General features: G+C 36.3%; 3 protein-coding genes across 4 annotated transcripts in view; 2 read left to right on the top strand and 1 right to left on the bottom strand.

Moving 5' to 3' along the window:
* lsp1a (lymphocyte specific protein 1 a) overlaps window positions 1–4,806 on the top strand; it is a 47,385-nt gene extending 42,579 nt beyond the window's left edge. For both annotated transcript variants that reach the window (XM_084094847.1, XM_084094846.1), the window contains exon 13: window positions 4,681–4,806. In XM_084094847.1, coding sequence (XP_083950973.1) covers window positions 4,681–4,706 — 26 coding nt within the window. In that variant the 3' untranslated portion in view covers window positions 4,707–4,806. The remainder of the gene's footprint in view (window positions 1–4,680) is intronic.
* Window positions 852–8,273, bottom strand: prr33 (proline rich 33). The gene is made up of 3 exons (XM_084094845.1): window positions 7,983–8,273; window positions 7,661–7,706; window positions 852–4,516 (listed from the first exon to the last, which is right to left on the bottom strand). The coding sequence occupies exon 3, from the start codon at window positions 4,499–4,501 to the stop codon at window positions 1,499–1,501; it is 3,003 nt and encodes a 1,000-aa protein (XP_083950971.1). The 5' UTR covers window positions 4,502–4,516; window positions 7,661–7,706; window positions 7,983–8,273; the 3' UTR covers window positions 852–1,498.
* A 1,559-nt stretch (window positions 8,274–9,832) lies between these two features.
* Window positions 9,833–17,634, top strand: tnnt3a (troponin T type 3a (skeletal, fast)). The gene is made up of 12 exons (XM_084094707.1): window positions 9,833–10,018; window positions 11,227–11,266; window positions 11,366–11,379; window positions 13,054–13,072; window positions 13,171–13,216; window positions 13,307–13,423; window positions 13,533–13,610; window positions 15,469–15,582; window positions 15,669–15,781; window positions 15,861–15,951; window positions 16,085–16,125; window positions 17,386–17,634. The coding sequence occupies exons 2-12, from the start codon at window positions 11,247–11,249 to the stop codon at window positions 17,420–17,422; spliced, it is 690 nt and encodes a 229-aa protein (XP_083950833.1). The 5' UTR covers window positions 9,833–10,018; window positions 11,227–11,246; the 3' UTR covers window positions 17,423–17,634.
* The last annotated feature ends 735 nt before the right edge of the window (window positions 17,635–18,369 follow it).

Here is an 18,369-nt window from a genome sequence, read left to right as displayed (position 1 = left end):
ATATATTTGACACTTGCATCTCAAACAAATCACAGTAAGCTGCTAACACAATGCAAATGCTTTCATTCAATGGCTAGTGCCATAAAAGTGATGTAATACAAAATAATAATAATAATATAATCTCTTAAAACAGGTATTTTATTAGAAAAAAATATAAAATAACATTAAATCTAGTACAGTGCAGCTTAGAATGCAAAGCATTATACACATCACTGTCAGTAAAGAGAAAATATTCTCAGCCTGACGGTTTCTGCAACAAAAGACAAACATGCAAAAAAGGCCAAGCCTACAACTTAACATTACCTAAGCCTGAAATGAGAACATGCATGAGTTGACAATCAGAATTCACTGTTATTCATCTAAACACATGGAAAAACCAGAGCATTTATATTTTAAGGTTTGTAAAGCCCATTTTAGGGCTCCATCAGTGAAAGCTATTTGTCAACACTGAGCACCAAGTATGCAATCGGCAGAGTGCACCATGCCTTGCTTTCAGTACTAATAAGGCTTAGAACAAATTCCAAAACTTAGCATACTTACTGTTTACATCTCTCTTATACTATCTCTTAATTCTTTCTTCCACTGTTAACCAGTTCCACTTTGCCCATCCACCTAAAACTTACACTCAATTGTTCATACACCTTAAAAAAACAAAAAAAACATACAATAGCAATTTGTCCCTTGGCCTTGACACCATGTTATCTTTAAAGATCGACAAGAAGAATTAAAAAATGTATGTATATATATATATATATATATATATATATATGGCTTATATTCACAATACTTTTGATGCTGTTTTCCATAAATTTTATCCTTCATTAAGCTACATTTGGCTGTAAGCAAATTTTGCTATGAAAAAGGTGTGGTACTTTTTATTGTAATGTTAAAAAAAGAATGCCGTAAGATAACTTAATATTTTTAGATGACTAAAAGCTGCATATATTTCACATTTGTATACCCATTAACACTTTCTTGATTTTCTTAGATTTTGTATCTTGTGGCAGGCTGGAGTCATTATTTTTCCTTTTATTCAATTCAAAATGTTTTTTTGTTTGTTTGTTTTGTTTTCTTTTTTTTTCTTTTTTTTCTTTTTTTTGACAAAGATGTTCAGGGATGCAGGTATTATTAAAATATGACCATATTTGACATGCTTATAAAATGTCAAGATAAGTTTTGAAAGTCTTAAGCAAAAAACATATTTAAAACTTTCAAAAAGATAAGATTTTTTTACATTTCTTTATTCATTATTCTTATTAACTTAAATGGCTAATGCCAACTGACAAGTGGGCAATTACTTTAGTACTGCAAACTGGTTATTGTGCATTTGACAGAGAGTCATTTAGTTTAATTACAAACTGACCTGTTATAAAGTTAGAAAATTGAAAGTTTTAGGGAAAGAATTGTGTGAGATAATAAACAGAACTCTACAATTGCAATGACAGCTAACAACATCATTGCCTATTATTTATATGGTATCCAGTTAGATGTCAGTGGTTTAATTAGTACTGAAGCCTTTGGCTGTTCTATTAAAGTCTTTTGGTTCTTCATCTTTATTTTTGCGGCCTATGAGTCCCATTTCAAAAACTGTTGCAATCTTTGTTGCTGGTCGAGAAGCTGCCTCTCTTAGTCTTCTAGCATCAAACCGTGGGCTGTACAGGAGAACTGGCAAACGCTGCGCAAATGAGGGAATCTCTTTTGCCGTCTTCTGTCCTGCCTCCATCTTCTTTTGCTCCTCAGTTTTATTGGATTCAATTTGTTGTATTATGTTCTCTTCGGTGGAGAACATTTGAAAGAGGACAGCATCCCACATCTTTGCTGCCCTAGGGGAGTCTTTACTGTCCTGGCTCTCACTAAGCTTATCTTCGTCTTCAGACTTTTTTTGCATTTCACTTGTATTTTGATCAGCGCTGGCATGGACATCTTTCTTTGACCCAGGCTCCGCCTCTGGAAACTTGGGTTCCTCTGCTTCGACCACCATGTGTTTTTTAAGGCGAGACCAGCCACTGAGTTTTGACTTCATGCCTTTTGGTTTCTGCATCACCTTCAAGAGAGGTTCTGCAGATAGGGAAGAGCCTTCACCCTCCTCCTTCTTTTCCACTGTAGGCTTGATCACTTGTTGGGGACTAGCTTTTGTCTCCCCTCTTTCAACCTTTACATGTTCAGTGTCCTTTGTTTCAAGGTGCTTTTGGTCTTCTTTTGGTTTAGCCAGAGGCTTAACCACATCTATAACCTCTCCATTTTCAGGAGGTTTTTCAGAAGAAGCAGATGCAAGATTTTGCTTCTTAATCCTCTCTAACAGAGATATTTTTGCCTCGGTTGGCTTCTCTTGCACTTTGGTTGTTTCAGCATTAACTTTACTTTTCGACAGCTTTGGCAGTGCTGGCTTTCCCATGTCTAGGTCAGGCAATGGCACAGCCTTACTTTCAGGTTTCGGAGTTTCCTGCGCAGTTGGAGGGGTTGGTTTCATTTGGGAAAGTCTGGGCGACCCATAGGTTGGAGTTCTGACTCTTGGTGTCACAGTACTTATAGCCTCTGCTTTTGCTTCTGATGGTGGTGTGTCAGCTACAGATACCACAATGGTTGGAATTTTAACATCAGGAATTTTTGGCACAGGTTGCTTGGGGACATCCTCTACAGAGTTAGCTTCTGGTTTAGATGCTGCCTTTGGAACTTCTGGAGATGGAGCTACCATAGTGGTTTCATCTTTAACAACAACAGACTGAGGTGGCTGGACTTTACCTTGCTCTTTAGGCTTTACCTTAGACTTGTCATTTGTCATGGTCACATTTTCATCAGGTTGAGGTACTACTGGTTCTTGTTTTGGAAGATGAGTTGCCTCTACACTTGGTAGTACAGTTGGTGTAGAAATGCTAAAACTGGGCGAGTAACTCTTTATTCCTCCATGGGCAACATATTCAGCGGGAGTCAACCCATAATATGTTGTTTGGGATTTAGGTGCTGTTGGTGTTTTGGGTCTTTGACCTGCAAATGGAGGGACTCTAAATAATGGTCTTTGATGGCCAACTGAAGACAAACCAGGCTGTGCGAGTTCAACATTGGGTGCTGTTGGGGTTTCAGGCTTTGGATGTTGATTTGCATTAAGGTTTGGGCTTTCCTGTATTTGAGTCTTTGGCTTTGATGACTCGACTTTTGATAGGTTTTCTGAAGTGGCAATATCTATTTTTTCTTTTAAGAGTTCAGTTGATTTGACATCTATGTCCCCATTTTGGAATATTCCTGAATGATTGGTGTTATTCACCTGATTTGAAATTTTTTGATTTTCATCATGTGGACCAACCAAGCTTGAAGTTGGCGTTTTGGATCTTCTGCCCTCCATGTGCACAGGAGAGACAGCAAATAAAAGTGGATTTGGTCTTGAAATCTCAATCACAGATACTCTAACACGTGACACAGTACCCGAGGGTGTCTTGGGTCGCCCTGAAAATGTTTTTGTTGAGGTTAAGTCATATGTTGGTGTTTTTACTCTAGTTGGTGTTGCAACCCCCTTTATCTCAAGTGTTGTACCTTGTTTTGTCTCGAGTGTCGGTGTTGCATTTTGTCTAATCTCTGAAGCAGGAGTACTGACCCTCTTCATTTCAGAAGATGGAATTGTCTCTTTCTTGATTTCAGAAGTTGGAGTTTGGGTTTTCTTAATTTCTGAAGTTGGGGTAATCCTCTTGATTTCAAGCGTCGGTGTTGCAACCCTTCTGATCTCTCTGGTTGGTGTTCTGTCTCTTATTTCCGCTGTTGGTGTCACTATCCTTCTAACCTCAAATGTTGGTGTTGGGCCTCTCATTAACTCTGCAGTAGGTGTTTTACTCCTTGTTGGTGATGCATAAGGTGTTATCAAACCTGCTGACTTTGCCGTATAATTGGTGATCTGAGGAACTTCAAACAATGGTTTTGTTGTTCTAGAAACATTCAAAACAGTTGGCTGAGGGCTTGGAGTTTTAGAGGTAATTACATGGGTGGTAAGAGTTGAGCTGACTTCCGCTCTTTGTGCAGTATGCAGAATAGTGATTGGAGCCGTAGCATGTGTGTCAAGTCCTGGTTTTGGTGAGGCTGTGTATGGAAATGCTGGAGCTAGGTGTTGGGGAGTGCTGTGGCCCAGAACCACATTTGGTTGTGGTGAAAACCTTGTTGTCTTGCCATATGTGAATCCTCTGTGATGAGGATAAGGAGACGCAACATGCTGATACAGTGGTCGGACGTTAAAGCGCGGATGTACCGTGCCAATATAGAAAGGTGCCTCTGGAGTTTTAGGAGGAGTTGAGTGATCACTGTGCTCCAGGTCAGGGCTTGCTTCATTTACTGGAGAGAGGCTTGAGCGGAAGGGGGCCGATGGTTGTAAGGCCTGGGCAGCAGCTTTTTTCTTGGCTGTCTTCTTGAGTAGTTTCTGGAGCCGGACATTTTCTTTCCCAGGTTTGGGATGCAAAGGTGGTGGGTACTGCTGGGATAGCAGGCCAGCCTGGGCAGCATTGGCGATATTGCCAGCCATAAATACGTCAACCCCCTGAAACAAATAATAGATATTGTGTACTTTGAACATGACAATAATGGTTGTTTTTGCTAATAATGGTAACAAAGTGCAAACCATTCCAAAAATAGACCATTTTAAAATAAATCAGCAAAAAAGCTGTGTTGTTCACTAATACTGTTGTTTTCTTTTTCTTTCAGATGAATTATCCAGCGATGACTTGTGAGGAATTTAATTCAGCAATAGCATCTTTCCAGATTCACCAAGAACATATATACATTAACACACACACACCTACTAATATATATATATATATATATATATATATATATATATATATATATATATATACACACATACATATATACTGTATATTGTATATATATATATAAATTAGGGGTGGGAATCTTTTGGTTACAAACGATTCGATTCAAATCGTAGATTTGATTGTAGTTTATGGTTTTGTATTACTTTGCTTATTTGACTGCGGTAGACAGTTTAATAGGTCTAGAAGGAAAAGAGATTCAGTCAAAAGCAACGATTTGTTTTTTGATTAATAAACGTATGGCAACAGTTTATTAGGTTGCTGTCCCTCAAAGAACAAATGCACGGATATAATATACTGTTACAAATCCGAAACAATATATTATAGAGGAGGAGTGTTCCGGCACAAACGTTCCCTGGTGCTATTTTGCAGGTTTAGAAAACAATTCCATCACTGACAAGTCAGTGGCGCGTTGCGCATGTTATTCATATGCTATTTTAAGGGTGCATTGGCCATAATGTAGCGTGTGCACAACGTGCATAAACTTTGATTCTCTCATCTACACAGAAGCAGCAGTTTTCATTTTTGCAAATCATACATTATTACAAGGAAAAATATTAACTCACAAGGGAAATCACTGTTGTTTCCATGAAGATGTGAAAAAATAGGCATAAATCTAGCTTACACATTTACCCAAATTATTATACGCCTGTTTAACCGAAGCTAATTTGGGTGGGTTTCTCCCATCCCCAATGTCACTTCTCTGTCTTTTACGGCCCTGACGAGAACGTCGGTCTCCTCGGCTGTGAACCGCTCCTGGCGTGCGCCTGGCAAATCCGCCGTTATAATAGCAATCCGCCATGGAACAAGTGCGCCTGCTCTTAAAGGGAATGTGAGATGTCGCTCTGATTGGTTTATTTCACATTACGCCTAAACCACACCTATGAATAATGAAGCTACTTCAGACCAACCCATTTTAGATTTGCGTCGGGCGCAAGAGTCATTTATCCCGCCGGTATAATAGCTACAGCGCCCGAGATCCGCCCACAAAGTTACTTGCATTTCGCGTTTGATACTTGCGTTTCAGATCGTTAAAATAGGGCCCTAAATGTGTCAATAGCTTTAAGTAGTACAGCGAAGTTAAAGTAATTTTAAATTTTTTAAATTCGTGAATCGATGCGAATCGGCATAAGATAGAATTGCGATTCATATGTGAATCAAATTTCCCACCCCTAATATTTATATATATATATATACCTAAAAAACAACATAAGGAAGAAACAATTGCAATGTATGTATACAATGTATTACAATGTATATGCTTATCTGTCTTTGATTTTTGATGATTGCTTCATTTTTTAATGTTCTGATGTTCTAATGTTTTCTTAAAATCTATTTGTCATATATACAATTTAAAAAGCAAAAAAAAAAAAACTTATTCTCTGAATTCTTTTTTTTCCTCAGTATTTTTCTGCAGTATTTGTGCTGATATTATGTCCACTTTTAACAATGTATGAGTGTGAACTGAATGTGAACAATAGATTTTATATTACGTTATCTACGTTTTTATATTGATTTTCAATGCTATTTTTATACTCTGACACATTGTTACATTTACATAGACTTCAAAAATAATAGATTAATAGTAGAATAATCCAAAAACATATTCCAAATTCCTGCATCTGATTCGTATGCCTTTTAAGTCATTACCAATCTTTGTTTTACACCTTGGTGTGTTATATTTTATTACAAATATGACATTGATTTTCTTGCCTCTCTGCTATTGTTCATCGTTTTGCATAACACATAATTGACTACACTTTTTGGTTTTCAAGAAAACACTGGAATTAGTCCTTTTATCATATTTATAATATTAATATAATCCTGTTTGTTTAGTTATGAACTTTTTTCTACCCAATGGTATCATGGTTAAAAAAGAATGTGATTTATAGTCCATTAACGTTTTTTTTATTTTCAATAAACTTGATATTTTGTTTGATTCTTAATTTTGATTTTGTAGGAATCAAGTTTATGACACATTCACATGCAGTAAAATTCCACCACAAATCTAGGGTGGCTCCTTGGCCTAATTTTAGGGTGAAAGCAAATGAGCAAGTAATCTGCTCTATGTCACAGAGTGTGGTGCCACTCTCCACCCTCACTGTAAACCAATGCCAAGGGGGCAGCCACTGCTTTAGCCATAGGTAGGACAGCTACATTAAATTACATAATAAATCACTGAAAATTTACTACCAATCAGATTTAGTGGTGTCTGTTGACGCACAACCTAAGACCATATATCAAAGAGCTGCTTTTATGCTCTTTCATACAGTATTGATTATTATTGGACTATTAAAAAGTATATTCATGAATCCTCTCCTGGCTAATTTATGCAATAATATAGTATAATGTATGGGTTTATTAGTATTTATGGAAAAAACTTAAGCATAAAAATAAATATCACTAACTAAAAAAATATATAATTTCTGCTAAGTAAATTTATCTTATTTAAAGAATGTTTAGATATTTGACTACAAAATACAAAAACTGAGCAAATATTCTTTACTAATATTCTTTAAAAAATATATATATATATATATTTTTTTTTTTTACTTATTTCGTGCCCGTATAACACAATCTTTTGCAACAGTTCAAATGTAGGCCACCTGTAAGAGCTTGTAAAAGAAGTCTCCAGCCCAGAGAGACACATATGAGAGGAGGTCATCCTTTTAAGGGCCTGGTAGGCTGGGCAGTTTGGAGAATTTCCAAGATGCAAGTTCAAAAGAGGAAAGGGTGAGAATAGCAAAGCAGTAAAATCATGCACTGCCTAATTGCTTCTTAACAAAATTGTACATGTAAAGACATATGGTCTAAGGCAATTTGCACACTTGTATGTGTGTGCTTAAAAAACTTACCAAGAGATGACTGTAAGACAGTTGAAAACACTTCAGACAAGGTCCCCTGTAAACATAAACATACTTGAATTATGCAACTGTATTTTAATGAAAAGGACATATATAAATTAGACATAAAATATGGTTGCATTGAAATAAATATTGGTAGTACTAATTTAATTTTAACAGTGTTATATTACACTCCCTGATGCAGAAAGTTAGCCTGCTATTAATGCCATATCCCAAAGGACAGACATGGCATGCCTTTCCACACTAGGTATTCATATAATAATAACCAGAAGACAGAAATCAAATTTCAAGCGGTTTTGCTGTGGTTTTATACCTGCGTGTCTGCTGTTCAGGGGTGTCCGGCGGCTGCCTGCTTGTCCCAGCTTGGACTGTCAGAACGGGAGACTCATGTTGAGTTCAACTATTCCCCCTTCCTTCAAATGGAAGGCACAGGCTCCATAGCAGTCCAAAAATAAAACCCTGAGCCCGTTACTCAGAATGCACACTGACTGGTGACGGTGTAGAGGGAACCGTCAGCGAAGCAGGGGGGATCCAGGTCACCTTAGATATTACCAAGTGCCCCCCTCCCCCATGACACCAGATGCACACCCTCATTTACACATCTATAAGCACAGCACCCCCTACAGTTAAGAAGAAGAAGCAGTTTCCTTTAAAAGGGCTATTACAGGTCAACTCTGTAAAGTCACCATGAAACGGGAGAAATAGCAAACAACAATGATTCAACCATCCAATCAATTCCTGATGAACAAAATCAAGTCCTGCCATATATTTATTTTTTCTTGTTCAAGAAGCAGTTTCACTTGGATATACGTCACAATAGGGAAGAAAAAGCTATAGCAAATTCCGTTGATGTCGACTTTAAAGTAGACCCCTGCGAATTGTCGTTTGCAAGACATTTCACTTTCTTAAGATATTTGAAACAGAATTTTTCAGATTTCATATTGATTGGTAAAGGTTGTAGCGCAAAAAAGCACCAATTGTGATTAAACTTTTTAAGTTGAACTTTTCTTCAATTTAAGTTGAAACTTAATCCCGTGAACACACCACATATTTACGGAAGCCTCTGGCAAGGAGTAAGGCTTGGAATAAAAAGCCAGACTGATTTGATTACACCAGTAAGCTCATGTGTTACATGACAGACGTTAATCCTTCTGACATTAATGATGAAGTTGAAATTTACACTTGAAACTCTAAACAGTGCATTTCAGAATGTAACTAACTGGTGAAATTCACAAATCCTCTGTATGCAGAGTGGTGTGAGCGGTTTCATGTAAATTAGTGCTGTCAATCAATAATAATAAAATAAATAAAAAACACTTAATCGCACAATTTTCTGTAATTAATTGTGATTAATCGCACCAAATATTAAAGTTTTTAATATATTTTATATTGTAATACTTTCACATTAAATCTCCAAAATAACACAGAAACAACATACAGTGTATTCTAAATATTTATTTAATGGTATCTTTTTACTATACACTATAAATAAAGGGTAGTATCACTGATACCAGCACTGACACTGATGTCTCTATTAAATTGATTTTTAATATGCAATTTTAACATTTAATAGGCTTTAAAATATATAACAACTTTTAATTTAAGTGAACTTAAAACAATATTCACATTAACCCATTGTAATAAATCTCACATTTAGCTGTGCCTTTAATATATCAGGGCTCAACGCTAAGGTTTTTTCTACTGGTCCAGTCGGGCCGGTTCAGATTTTTACCTGCCCTAATATGCAAAAAAAGGTTTTTGTTTTCATTGTTTTTGACCCATGTGACCTTGTAAATGGTGCTTTAAGATTTCAAGCAAGGTAGTATACTAAGTTTCACCAAATTACTGAATTCAATTTAAAATAATTTACAAAAAATGTATTGGCATATTAGTGGCCTCTAGACATTTATAATGAAAAAAGGTAAGGTGTTTGTAACACATATGTGGACTTGGGAGCGAGCTCTGGGGCACACCCCAAAACCTCATCTGACGCATCTATCTATTATGTTGAAAATAACACCAAAAGCTAAGTTCAACCCACTCACGTTCGGCCCTTTCAGAAAATGTATTAATTGTGCTTACGTAGTACCACAGCAAATATAGCAACAGTGTCTGGACTCACTCCTCCAAACTTACGCCTCTGTTACATTTCCTCAAACCCTCATTCATCTCCTTATTCAGTGCCTGGGCCAAGTTCTGGACCTTCCCTTTTTAACCCTTCCCACTACAGAATCTCCACCAATGGGAGATTTAAACAGATCAGGTGTCACTATAACAGAAATGTATGTTTGCTGAACTTTACAGCCAGTCTTCGCCAGCAGGGAGCTCACTTCTTTCAGCTTTTCTGAGGTAAGGGTGAAGGAGGGGATGAGTGCGGAGTGTGAGGAAATTGTGAAATCAGGAAAGTTTGTGTGTAGTTGTGCGTCAGTTTAGACTAAGACAATTTGTGTATAAGACAATAAGTAGCGTGTGAACTCATCAGGTTTTACACAAACTTGTGGAAATCATATGAATTTAGTTCAAATATAATTTATGGACTTATTCTAAAATGGGTAGCTTTAAAATTATGTTTAAATGTACATTTCATTTATTTTGAATTGTCTGAATAACATATTCTATTCAATCTATATGATCGTAACATGCTATGTCCAAATATAGAAGAAAAAAAAAACCTTGAGATGGAACTTGGAAACTAGATCCTGAACAATGTTTGGGCCTATTAAGTGCAGCTGTCTAGTCATATTCGGCCGAGATGCTTTTAGGTATTGCTCACATCCATTTCCTGATTATTATTCAGAAGTTAACAACTGGTCGATTTGTATTTTTAAATTAATCAAAACCTGTAATTATTATTTAACATTTTGTAGTATTTTGTATTGATTTGTTGCAAAATATGAGTCCTGCACTATATATAAAAATATTAGTTCTGAAATTGGGAAAAAACACAAATCATCTACAAATATGCAAATAACACTATATTTTCAAAGATATGTGTTTTTCTACTATTTGTTTGTCTACACAAGAATATGTTCTGAAGGAAAGTGCCTTACTATTGAGCTTTTCAATGACTTTTACCGTCCTGACAAGGCCAAGGATCTATCAGGCAAAGTGGAAACAAACTTTTACATGTACAAGTATGGATAAGGGCATTTATGATTGATCAAGTGTCAGCCAGTTCACAGGTCAGCTAATAATACAATTAACAATACTTAGCTAAATGACTTTGCACATCTTCTGAGAAATTGAAAAGTGAAAAACATAGCAGACTACTATAAACAAAAATGTAATTGTTGCCTTATAATTTATACAGGAAAAAATCGGAGGGAGTATTTGCATCCGATATTCCTAGTCCTCACTGACATTATTGATGATTATTTCATTTGGCAAAAAGCCCCAGTAGTTCAGAATTAAGGGGACAAAGGGGAGTGTATATATATACACACACACACTCTCTTTACATAGAGAGAGACTTTGATTTTTTTTTAAGTATTCATTAAACTCATTGTAGTCTTCACTTGAGGTTCTGATTTGTGCATCATTATTTCATTTTCTTTTAGTCTCAAAGTCCACTATCACCATGTCAGACACAGAGGAGGTGTAAGTATCATAAAGTGTCTATGCATATTGAACTGGATTTCTATGATGTGCACTAAGGGGGCATAATCAGGCTTCTGATTTTTGTTTTGTTTTTTACAGTGAGCACTTCGAGGGTGAGTCAAATTTTTCAACGTTTTCTTATAAAATCTTGTTGCCAGAGCATTTTTAAAAACAATTATAAACGGTGTAATGTATTCGTTCACCATTTCTCCCAATAATCATTCTTCTTGTTAGAACGTGGTGAAAGTAGGCAATCACAATGGGACATATGTAATAACTGTGCAATGTGCGATACTGCTGCACTGGTCATAAGATAATTAATATAAAAAAAGACTCTTAATAATTATTATGAAATTAATATGAAATTTGAAATACATTTATCTAGAACATCCTGGTCTGCATTTTCCATCTTTGAGTTTTTATTTTTACATTGTATTTGATTGATTTTATTACACAATAAGGCAAATCATATGTTATTTATCTTTGCACTGAATCTGTAGTGTATACATTGTACAATGTGGAGTGGAAACATGCCCTCTCATTACCATACAGACATAAAAATGTATAAATAACTAAATGTGGAAATAGATTAATGTAAAATATATACATAAATGTAGAAATAAATGTAAATAAAATAATACATAAATAAGGACTTAACATAAACTTTTTAAAAATGTAATAAATCTATTTATTTTTAATGTTGGCGGATTCGGTCCCCCACAGTATTATAGTTAATAATAATATCTATTCTGTTTTTGTTTTTTGTTCTTGTTTAATGCTTGCTGTCACTGAAGGGGAAGGTATGTTGATTACAGATGTATCCCACTTTATCAGTGTTGAAGGGACTTGTTTCAGTTGTCTGCAGTCTCCTCCTAGTGGACAACATCTATAATGCTGTGGGCAATAACCTATTCACTCCTAGTGGACAACATCTATAATGCTATGGGCAATAACCTATTCACTCCTTGTGGACAACATCTATAATATTGTGGGCAATAACCTATTCACTCCCAGTGAACTGTGGGCAATAACCTATTCACAGATTAGGCTATGTAATGAAATGGGTGAAAGAATATTAAATGATAACAACCGTGCAGTGACTGTTTGAGTTCTGCATGGCATGTACTGAAAACTGACCAACTCATTTTAAGGAGCAGAGCTGCTGTTTCAGGAAAACTATTGAATTGGACACATGTAGCTCTAAATATTTTAATAATTTGATATTTAAAAAAAATATATTATATATATATATATATATATATATATATATATATATATATATATATATATATTTATTATTATTATTTAAATCTATAATAATATTTAAATTTCTTCAATTGGGATTAAAACAAGTCACAATTTTTTATAAAATAAGGGTGTTTCTGAGCATCATGGCTCACTGTAAAAAGTGAACAGTTGGATCAACTTAAAAAAATTACTTCAATTGGTAACACCTAAAGAAATTAAGTTTTCTCAACTTAAATTATCACGTTTTTCCACAATAAAATGTGATAATTTAAGTTGAGAAAACTTAATTTCTTTAGGTGTTACCAATTGAAGTAATTTTTTTAAGTTGATCCAACTGTTCACTTTTTACAGTGAGCTGTGCTTGGATGTTTGATCTAAAATCAATGTAGATATCTAATAACTTTAATATTTTAATAACTAATAATTTTAAATTAATAATAATTACATTTTCCAACGTTTGCTGTGTACCGTTAACTGTATTGCCCTGAGTGGATTTCACAATAACACATGTACTTGTCTCCTCTTCACTCTTAATACAGATGAGAAGCCAAAGTACAAGTAAGTATTAGAAACTAGCCTATATTTGCACATTACTGCACATTAATCGAAATAATTTAATCTACGATATAATGCTCATTTTATTTCTTTGACTCCAGGCCATCAGCACCCAAGATCCCAGATGGTGAGAAAGTGGACTTTGATGTAAGAGTTTGTTCCTATTTGGTGCTCTTTAAAATGGCCATGTATTTGTTAGTGGGTTAAACAACTTGTTTCTTGTGTGTCTGAACGCAGGACATTCAGAAGAAACGTCAGAACAAGGATACACAAGAGCTGCAGGGCCTCATCGATGCTCACTTCGAGCACAGGAAAAAGGAGGAGGAGGAACTCCTCGCCCTCAAGGCGAGAATTGTGAGTGAACATAAACCGAGAAGTAAAACAGTCACGAAATCGTTGGCATAGCTTGAACTTCTTCAGAAAGTTGTAAATGAACATGTGAATGTTTTCTGTCTTCAAACAGGAGAAGCGCAGAGCTGAGAGAGCAGAGCAGCAGAGGATTCGAGCTGAAAAGGATAAGGAGCGCCAGGCGAGACGCGAGGTGTGTAGCACTAGCGGTTTCCATGCAAAGTTGCGAATTTAATTTATGCGCAAAATTGGAATATAACATAAAACATTCGCGAATAAAGCAGCGTTTCCATCCAGTGAGCTGAAGAGAACAAAATCGTCAATTCCTGATAAACTGGCGCTAAATATCAGAAAGATATAAGAAAAATGGAAGTTGTTGCAGTAGGACAAGCCACATAATATAATAATTATCGTATATAATAAATGACTCGTGTCTCAGAGCACGCAGATGAAATGCAATAAACGAGGTCATGTTATCTTGCTTTCGGAGTGCCGACGACTGGTGGTTGGGAACGCAGTCGTGCAAGACGTTTCCGGGAGGTAATTATACCAAACCACTTTGACAACAGACTTTGCTCAGGCATTTCAGAACGACCAAAATGAGATCTGTCCGCTGGTTGGTCCAGTTATGCCATCCCATCACAAGTCACATGTCTTTTTTGATGCGCATCTTAGAATTAATTCGGTAAAAGTTTTTCCATCGCAGTTTCCAGCGCACGTTTTCTTATCGAATAAAAAATGTATCCGACTCAATTAAGCGCACAAGTTTTTAATTAATTTTACGTGCATCTTGACGATGTTTTCATCCAGCGTTTTTTATGCGATATCCCAAAATGCGCATAAAAATAGGTGGATGGAAACATTCTGACCTTGCAAGGCTAGAAAATGTCCATCTTCTAGCAAAAGCATCGACATTAGTGGTCGACCGATATATCGCCAAGGCTAATATATCGGCTTAATTATCAGCAACACTCAAAAAGGTTTTGGAAGTGGGACTTTTATTTTGATAGAGCTGATAATGCCAGGCATGAGCACACAGAGCTCCCATTCTCCATCTTCATTTCTGTTTCTGTTTAACAGCTCTGTCTAATAAATTATTTGACAGGAGTGTTAAAGAAAGAAAATTTCTTTATTTGTGAAAATTACTCTTAAAAGCATTAAAGAATCAAGATGTTGCAATCTAAAGTATAAATCTAATTATTTTGCTGATTTTTTAAAATCAAATTACATTTTTTATATACATTTTCAAATTATTTATTCCTAATTTATTAAATATTATGTAAAATAAATATTTTATCTCAGCAATTAATTTCAGCAATAGATATCATCTAGTCTATATCAGCCAACCTGAAGGCGTTTTCACACCTGGCTCGTTTGGAGCGTTTGTTTCCGAAACGGGTGTGTTTTGTCCCTTAGTTCGGTTTGTTTAGGCATATATGAACACGGCAATCGCTCGGATCCGCACCAAAACAATCGCTCCGAAATCGCCTGAATGAGGAGGTCTCAGCCCGATTGAAAGCGAACTATGGGGCGGTTCGCTTGAGGTGAGAAAGTAATCCAACCCAATAGACCAACGAACCAAGCGCTATCATAATTCATAAGTGGAAATGTGCTATATAAATAGCAGTGTCCGGCAGTGTCTGATTCTGTGAGTTAGCACATTAGTTATCACAGTCAAAAACCAAAGAGTGACTCTTCAACTTAAAATGTTGTGAAGGTAATTGCTTTTCTCTGTGCATTGCAACAATGCAGTCCCAACGAAGCCTTGATTCCATACTGACGTATAAGTGTTTGCGCGTTTCACGACAGCTATGGATGATGCAGTGGAAACTCTGACCAATAAGAGGACAGCTTTACTCACATGTGACTTACATAAACACATTTTGGTACGAATTGAAATGTTGCCTTGTGAAAGCGATCTGAACCCTGTTTTGGAAACAAAGCAAATGATCTACAGCTCTGAAAACGCCCTAAGATATCGGCACCGGCCTTAAAAAACAGCAATAATGGGTCGACCACTAACTGACAAAGTGTCCTGATGTTTCCCACAGGAGGAGAGGCTGAAGAGAGAGGAGGCAGATGCTAAGAAGAAAGCAGAGGAAGATGCCAAGAAGAAGTCAGCTCTTTCCAACATGGGCTCCAACTACAGCAGCTACCTGCAGAAGGTAACTCTGTTTAAACAGTTAAAATGAACTGAGGAGAATGAACTGAAACAACAATGACTGAAACCCTAGGCTCTGTTGTCCTTCAGGCTGACTCCAAGAAAGGTGGCAAAAAGCAGACAGAGAGAGAGAAGAAGAAAAAGATCCTGGCTGATAGACGCAAGCCACTCAACATCGACCATCTCAGTGAGGACAAACTGAAGTGAGTTATACTCTGTTATAAACTGTTAAAGGGAGGTCATGTAAACTTACTTACTTATGTCTTGTGTCCTGGACTTCAGAGATAAAGCACAGGAGCTGTTTGAGTGGATAAAGACCCTGGAATCTGAGAAATTTGAGCACACAGAGAGGTTGAAGAAACAGAAGTATGAGGTGAGAAAACAAATAGCGAAAGAGACAAGAGGACAGGAAACATTTATTAACCTGTATATCCAATTGTCGTCAGCGGTATGTTTTCCCTTGAGGTCAATTTTGATATCACTGATAAATCTCTGATCTTCTACAGATTACTACACTGCGCAAGAGAGTGGAGGAGCTCGGCAAATTGTAAGTTGCATGTTTCTTGAATGTTATGGCGCCCCCTGCTGTGCATGGCCTGTGTGTGACTGCTTCAGTGCATTGACAGATCTTCTGTGATGGTGAAAACATAGTGAATCTAGGGTACGTTTTCACGACAAACGGAAAAGTTTTCCTTTGCATTTTTCGTGTACAGAAGAGAGACGACAACGTTGTCAAAACAATCCTCATTCACACGGATCCGCGGAAATTATTAAAATCTCTGTATTATTCATGCCAGGCCAGTAATTGGCAATGTAATTTTGTAAAGAAAAAATACCCTGAACACCCCAAAAGTTATGTGTTGTTTTTTTTTTTTTTGCTGAAAATGGTGTTGTGTAAACGGCCCCTTAACAAGCAAGAACACTGCACTCGCTTTCTGAGAACAGCAACATGCTAATCTGCAGATTTATAGACACAAGGAGACATTTGTAATACATTTTAGGAATTACTTTAACTATTATCAATATGCAGAAATTGAAAATCTGCATTCGTTCATTATGTTTCTCTATTTTCCACCAAGCTGCCTTTGCATGTAAAGCTATCCATAAAATACATAACATAAGCTATGAGATGTCATAACATGCTTAATGTCACAGACAACATTATTATCTTACTTCTTATTGTAAAAACTACATTGTTTTTTTCATAATAATTTTTTGTTTCATTATATAATAAAAATATATAACAATTAAGTCCCCCTGTGGTGAAAATCAAGTTTTTAATGTTGTTTATGTCTATGAGGGTTTTTTAATATGCTTTAAGACAAACCATGTGCAAATTCATAAGTCAACTCCTTTGTTGAGTATTTTCTCTTTAAAACTGCAGTGAACCAAAGACAGTCTCAAAAACGTGGTTTGAAATCACTGGTGTTTCTGACGTCACAAACTACCCTGTAAACAATCAGATCAACGTGTGATCGTCAACCAGCGGATCTCTGAGCTGGTGTGAGTGGAGGCGTGGCTAATTTGCATATTCATAAAACCGCATATATTAAATTTTATCAAGGAAAAAACGTTTAAATAATGTAAGTTTGGTGATCAAAGATGAGTTTAAGGGATAAAATTATTAACTACAGGGGGACATTAATTATTAGTAGCCTAATAAGTGAAGCCTGGGTTGAACGCGCTGGTATGTGCTTGCTGTGGTGTGAAATGTAAATTCGAGTGTTGCAGTGTTAATTCGGTCGAGTGTTAAATCAAAGCATAATTTTCCTCACATGTTGTGTTTTGACTACTCTTGACATTGCAGCAGCAAGAAGGGCGCTGCCGCTCGTCGCAGAAAGTAAGTGCGTCGTCCGGCAGGCCAAGACCTCCACAATGATGATGGACAAGATACACCCTCATTCTGTGCTGACTGCACAGGACTAGTTGTTGATCAACCCACTCTTCATCGTCTTGGAATGTAGTTTAATTCCTTTATATGTCATGTAAATAAAGTGTGACTTAAAGCCTTAGTACTTGTTCTTATTGAAACATCAATAAAATCGTTGTTTTTGGAGGTTGTCACCCAAGACCATTTCTTTCTAATTCCACGAGTGCAGAAACAAGGTTCGATAAAAAAATCTGTCGCGTGAAATTCGCGAGTTTTATTGCACAAGACGCACGGTTTCTAAATAATGTTACACTGTCTCGTATAAGACACGTAAGTGATTAAACTCGAGATTCTTACCTTGTCTGTGCAAATATATTCAATGTTCATCTCCTGTCACGCCGGTAAAATGTAACTTTGACAGGCGGAAGGATAACAGTGACTTCTTATCCACCCACAAGAATAACCTGTCACGCGTATCCAGATGTTCCTGCGCCTTCGACAGTAGTCCCAACAAAATCCAAGTTTCCAGGATTCAAAATGTCTAGCAGTGTATAGTCAGTTTTAGTTTGTTTTTAGGCTACACGCTGAGGTACGAGTCCTACGAGTCGAAATTATTCTGTGGTAATCGACAGTCACAGATCCTGTCAATAAAATTGAAATTTAAATTCTAAAAAGAATTTGAAATTGGTTAAAATATTTTGATGAGAAAGTAGGCTAAAAAAGTGACGTATTTGCTCATATAAGATTTACAGTTAATAATGCACAATATGATCAGTTAGCTACAAATATGAGGTGTGCATTATGCAAATAGGCTACACCGTTCAATAGGCTACACAAGATGGTGCTGTTGTTATAATATCATGTCTGTCAACCATTAGCCCTTTTTTTTTTTTTTTTTTTCTTACGCAAGAAATATAGGCC

This window comes from Abramis brama (genome assembly GCF_963993115.1).
Source record: "Abramis brama genome assembly, chromosome: 20".
Taxonomy (NCBI): domain Eukaryota; kingdom Metazoa; phylum Chordata; class Actinopteri; order Cypriniformes; family Leuciscidae; genus Abramis; species Abramis brama.
This window is presented reverse-complemented; position numbering and strand designations above follow the sequence as displayed.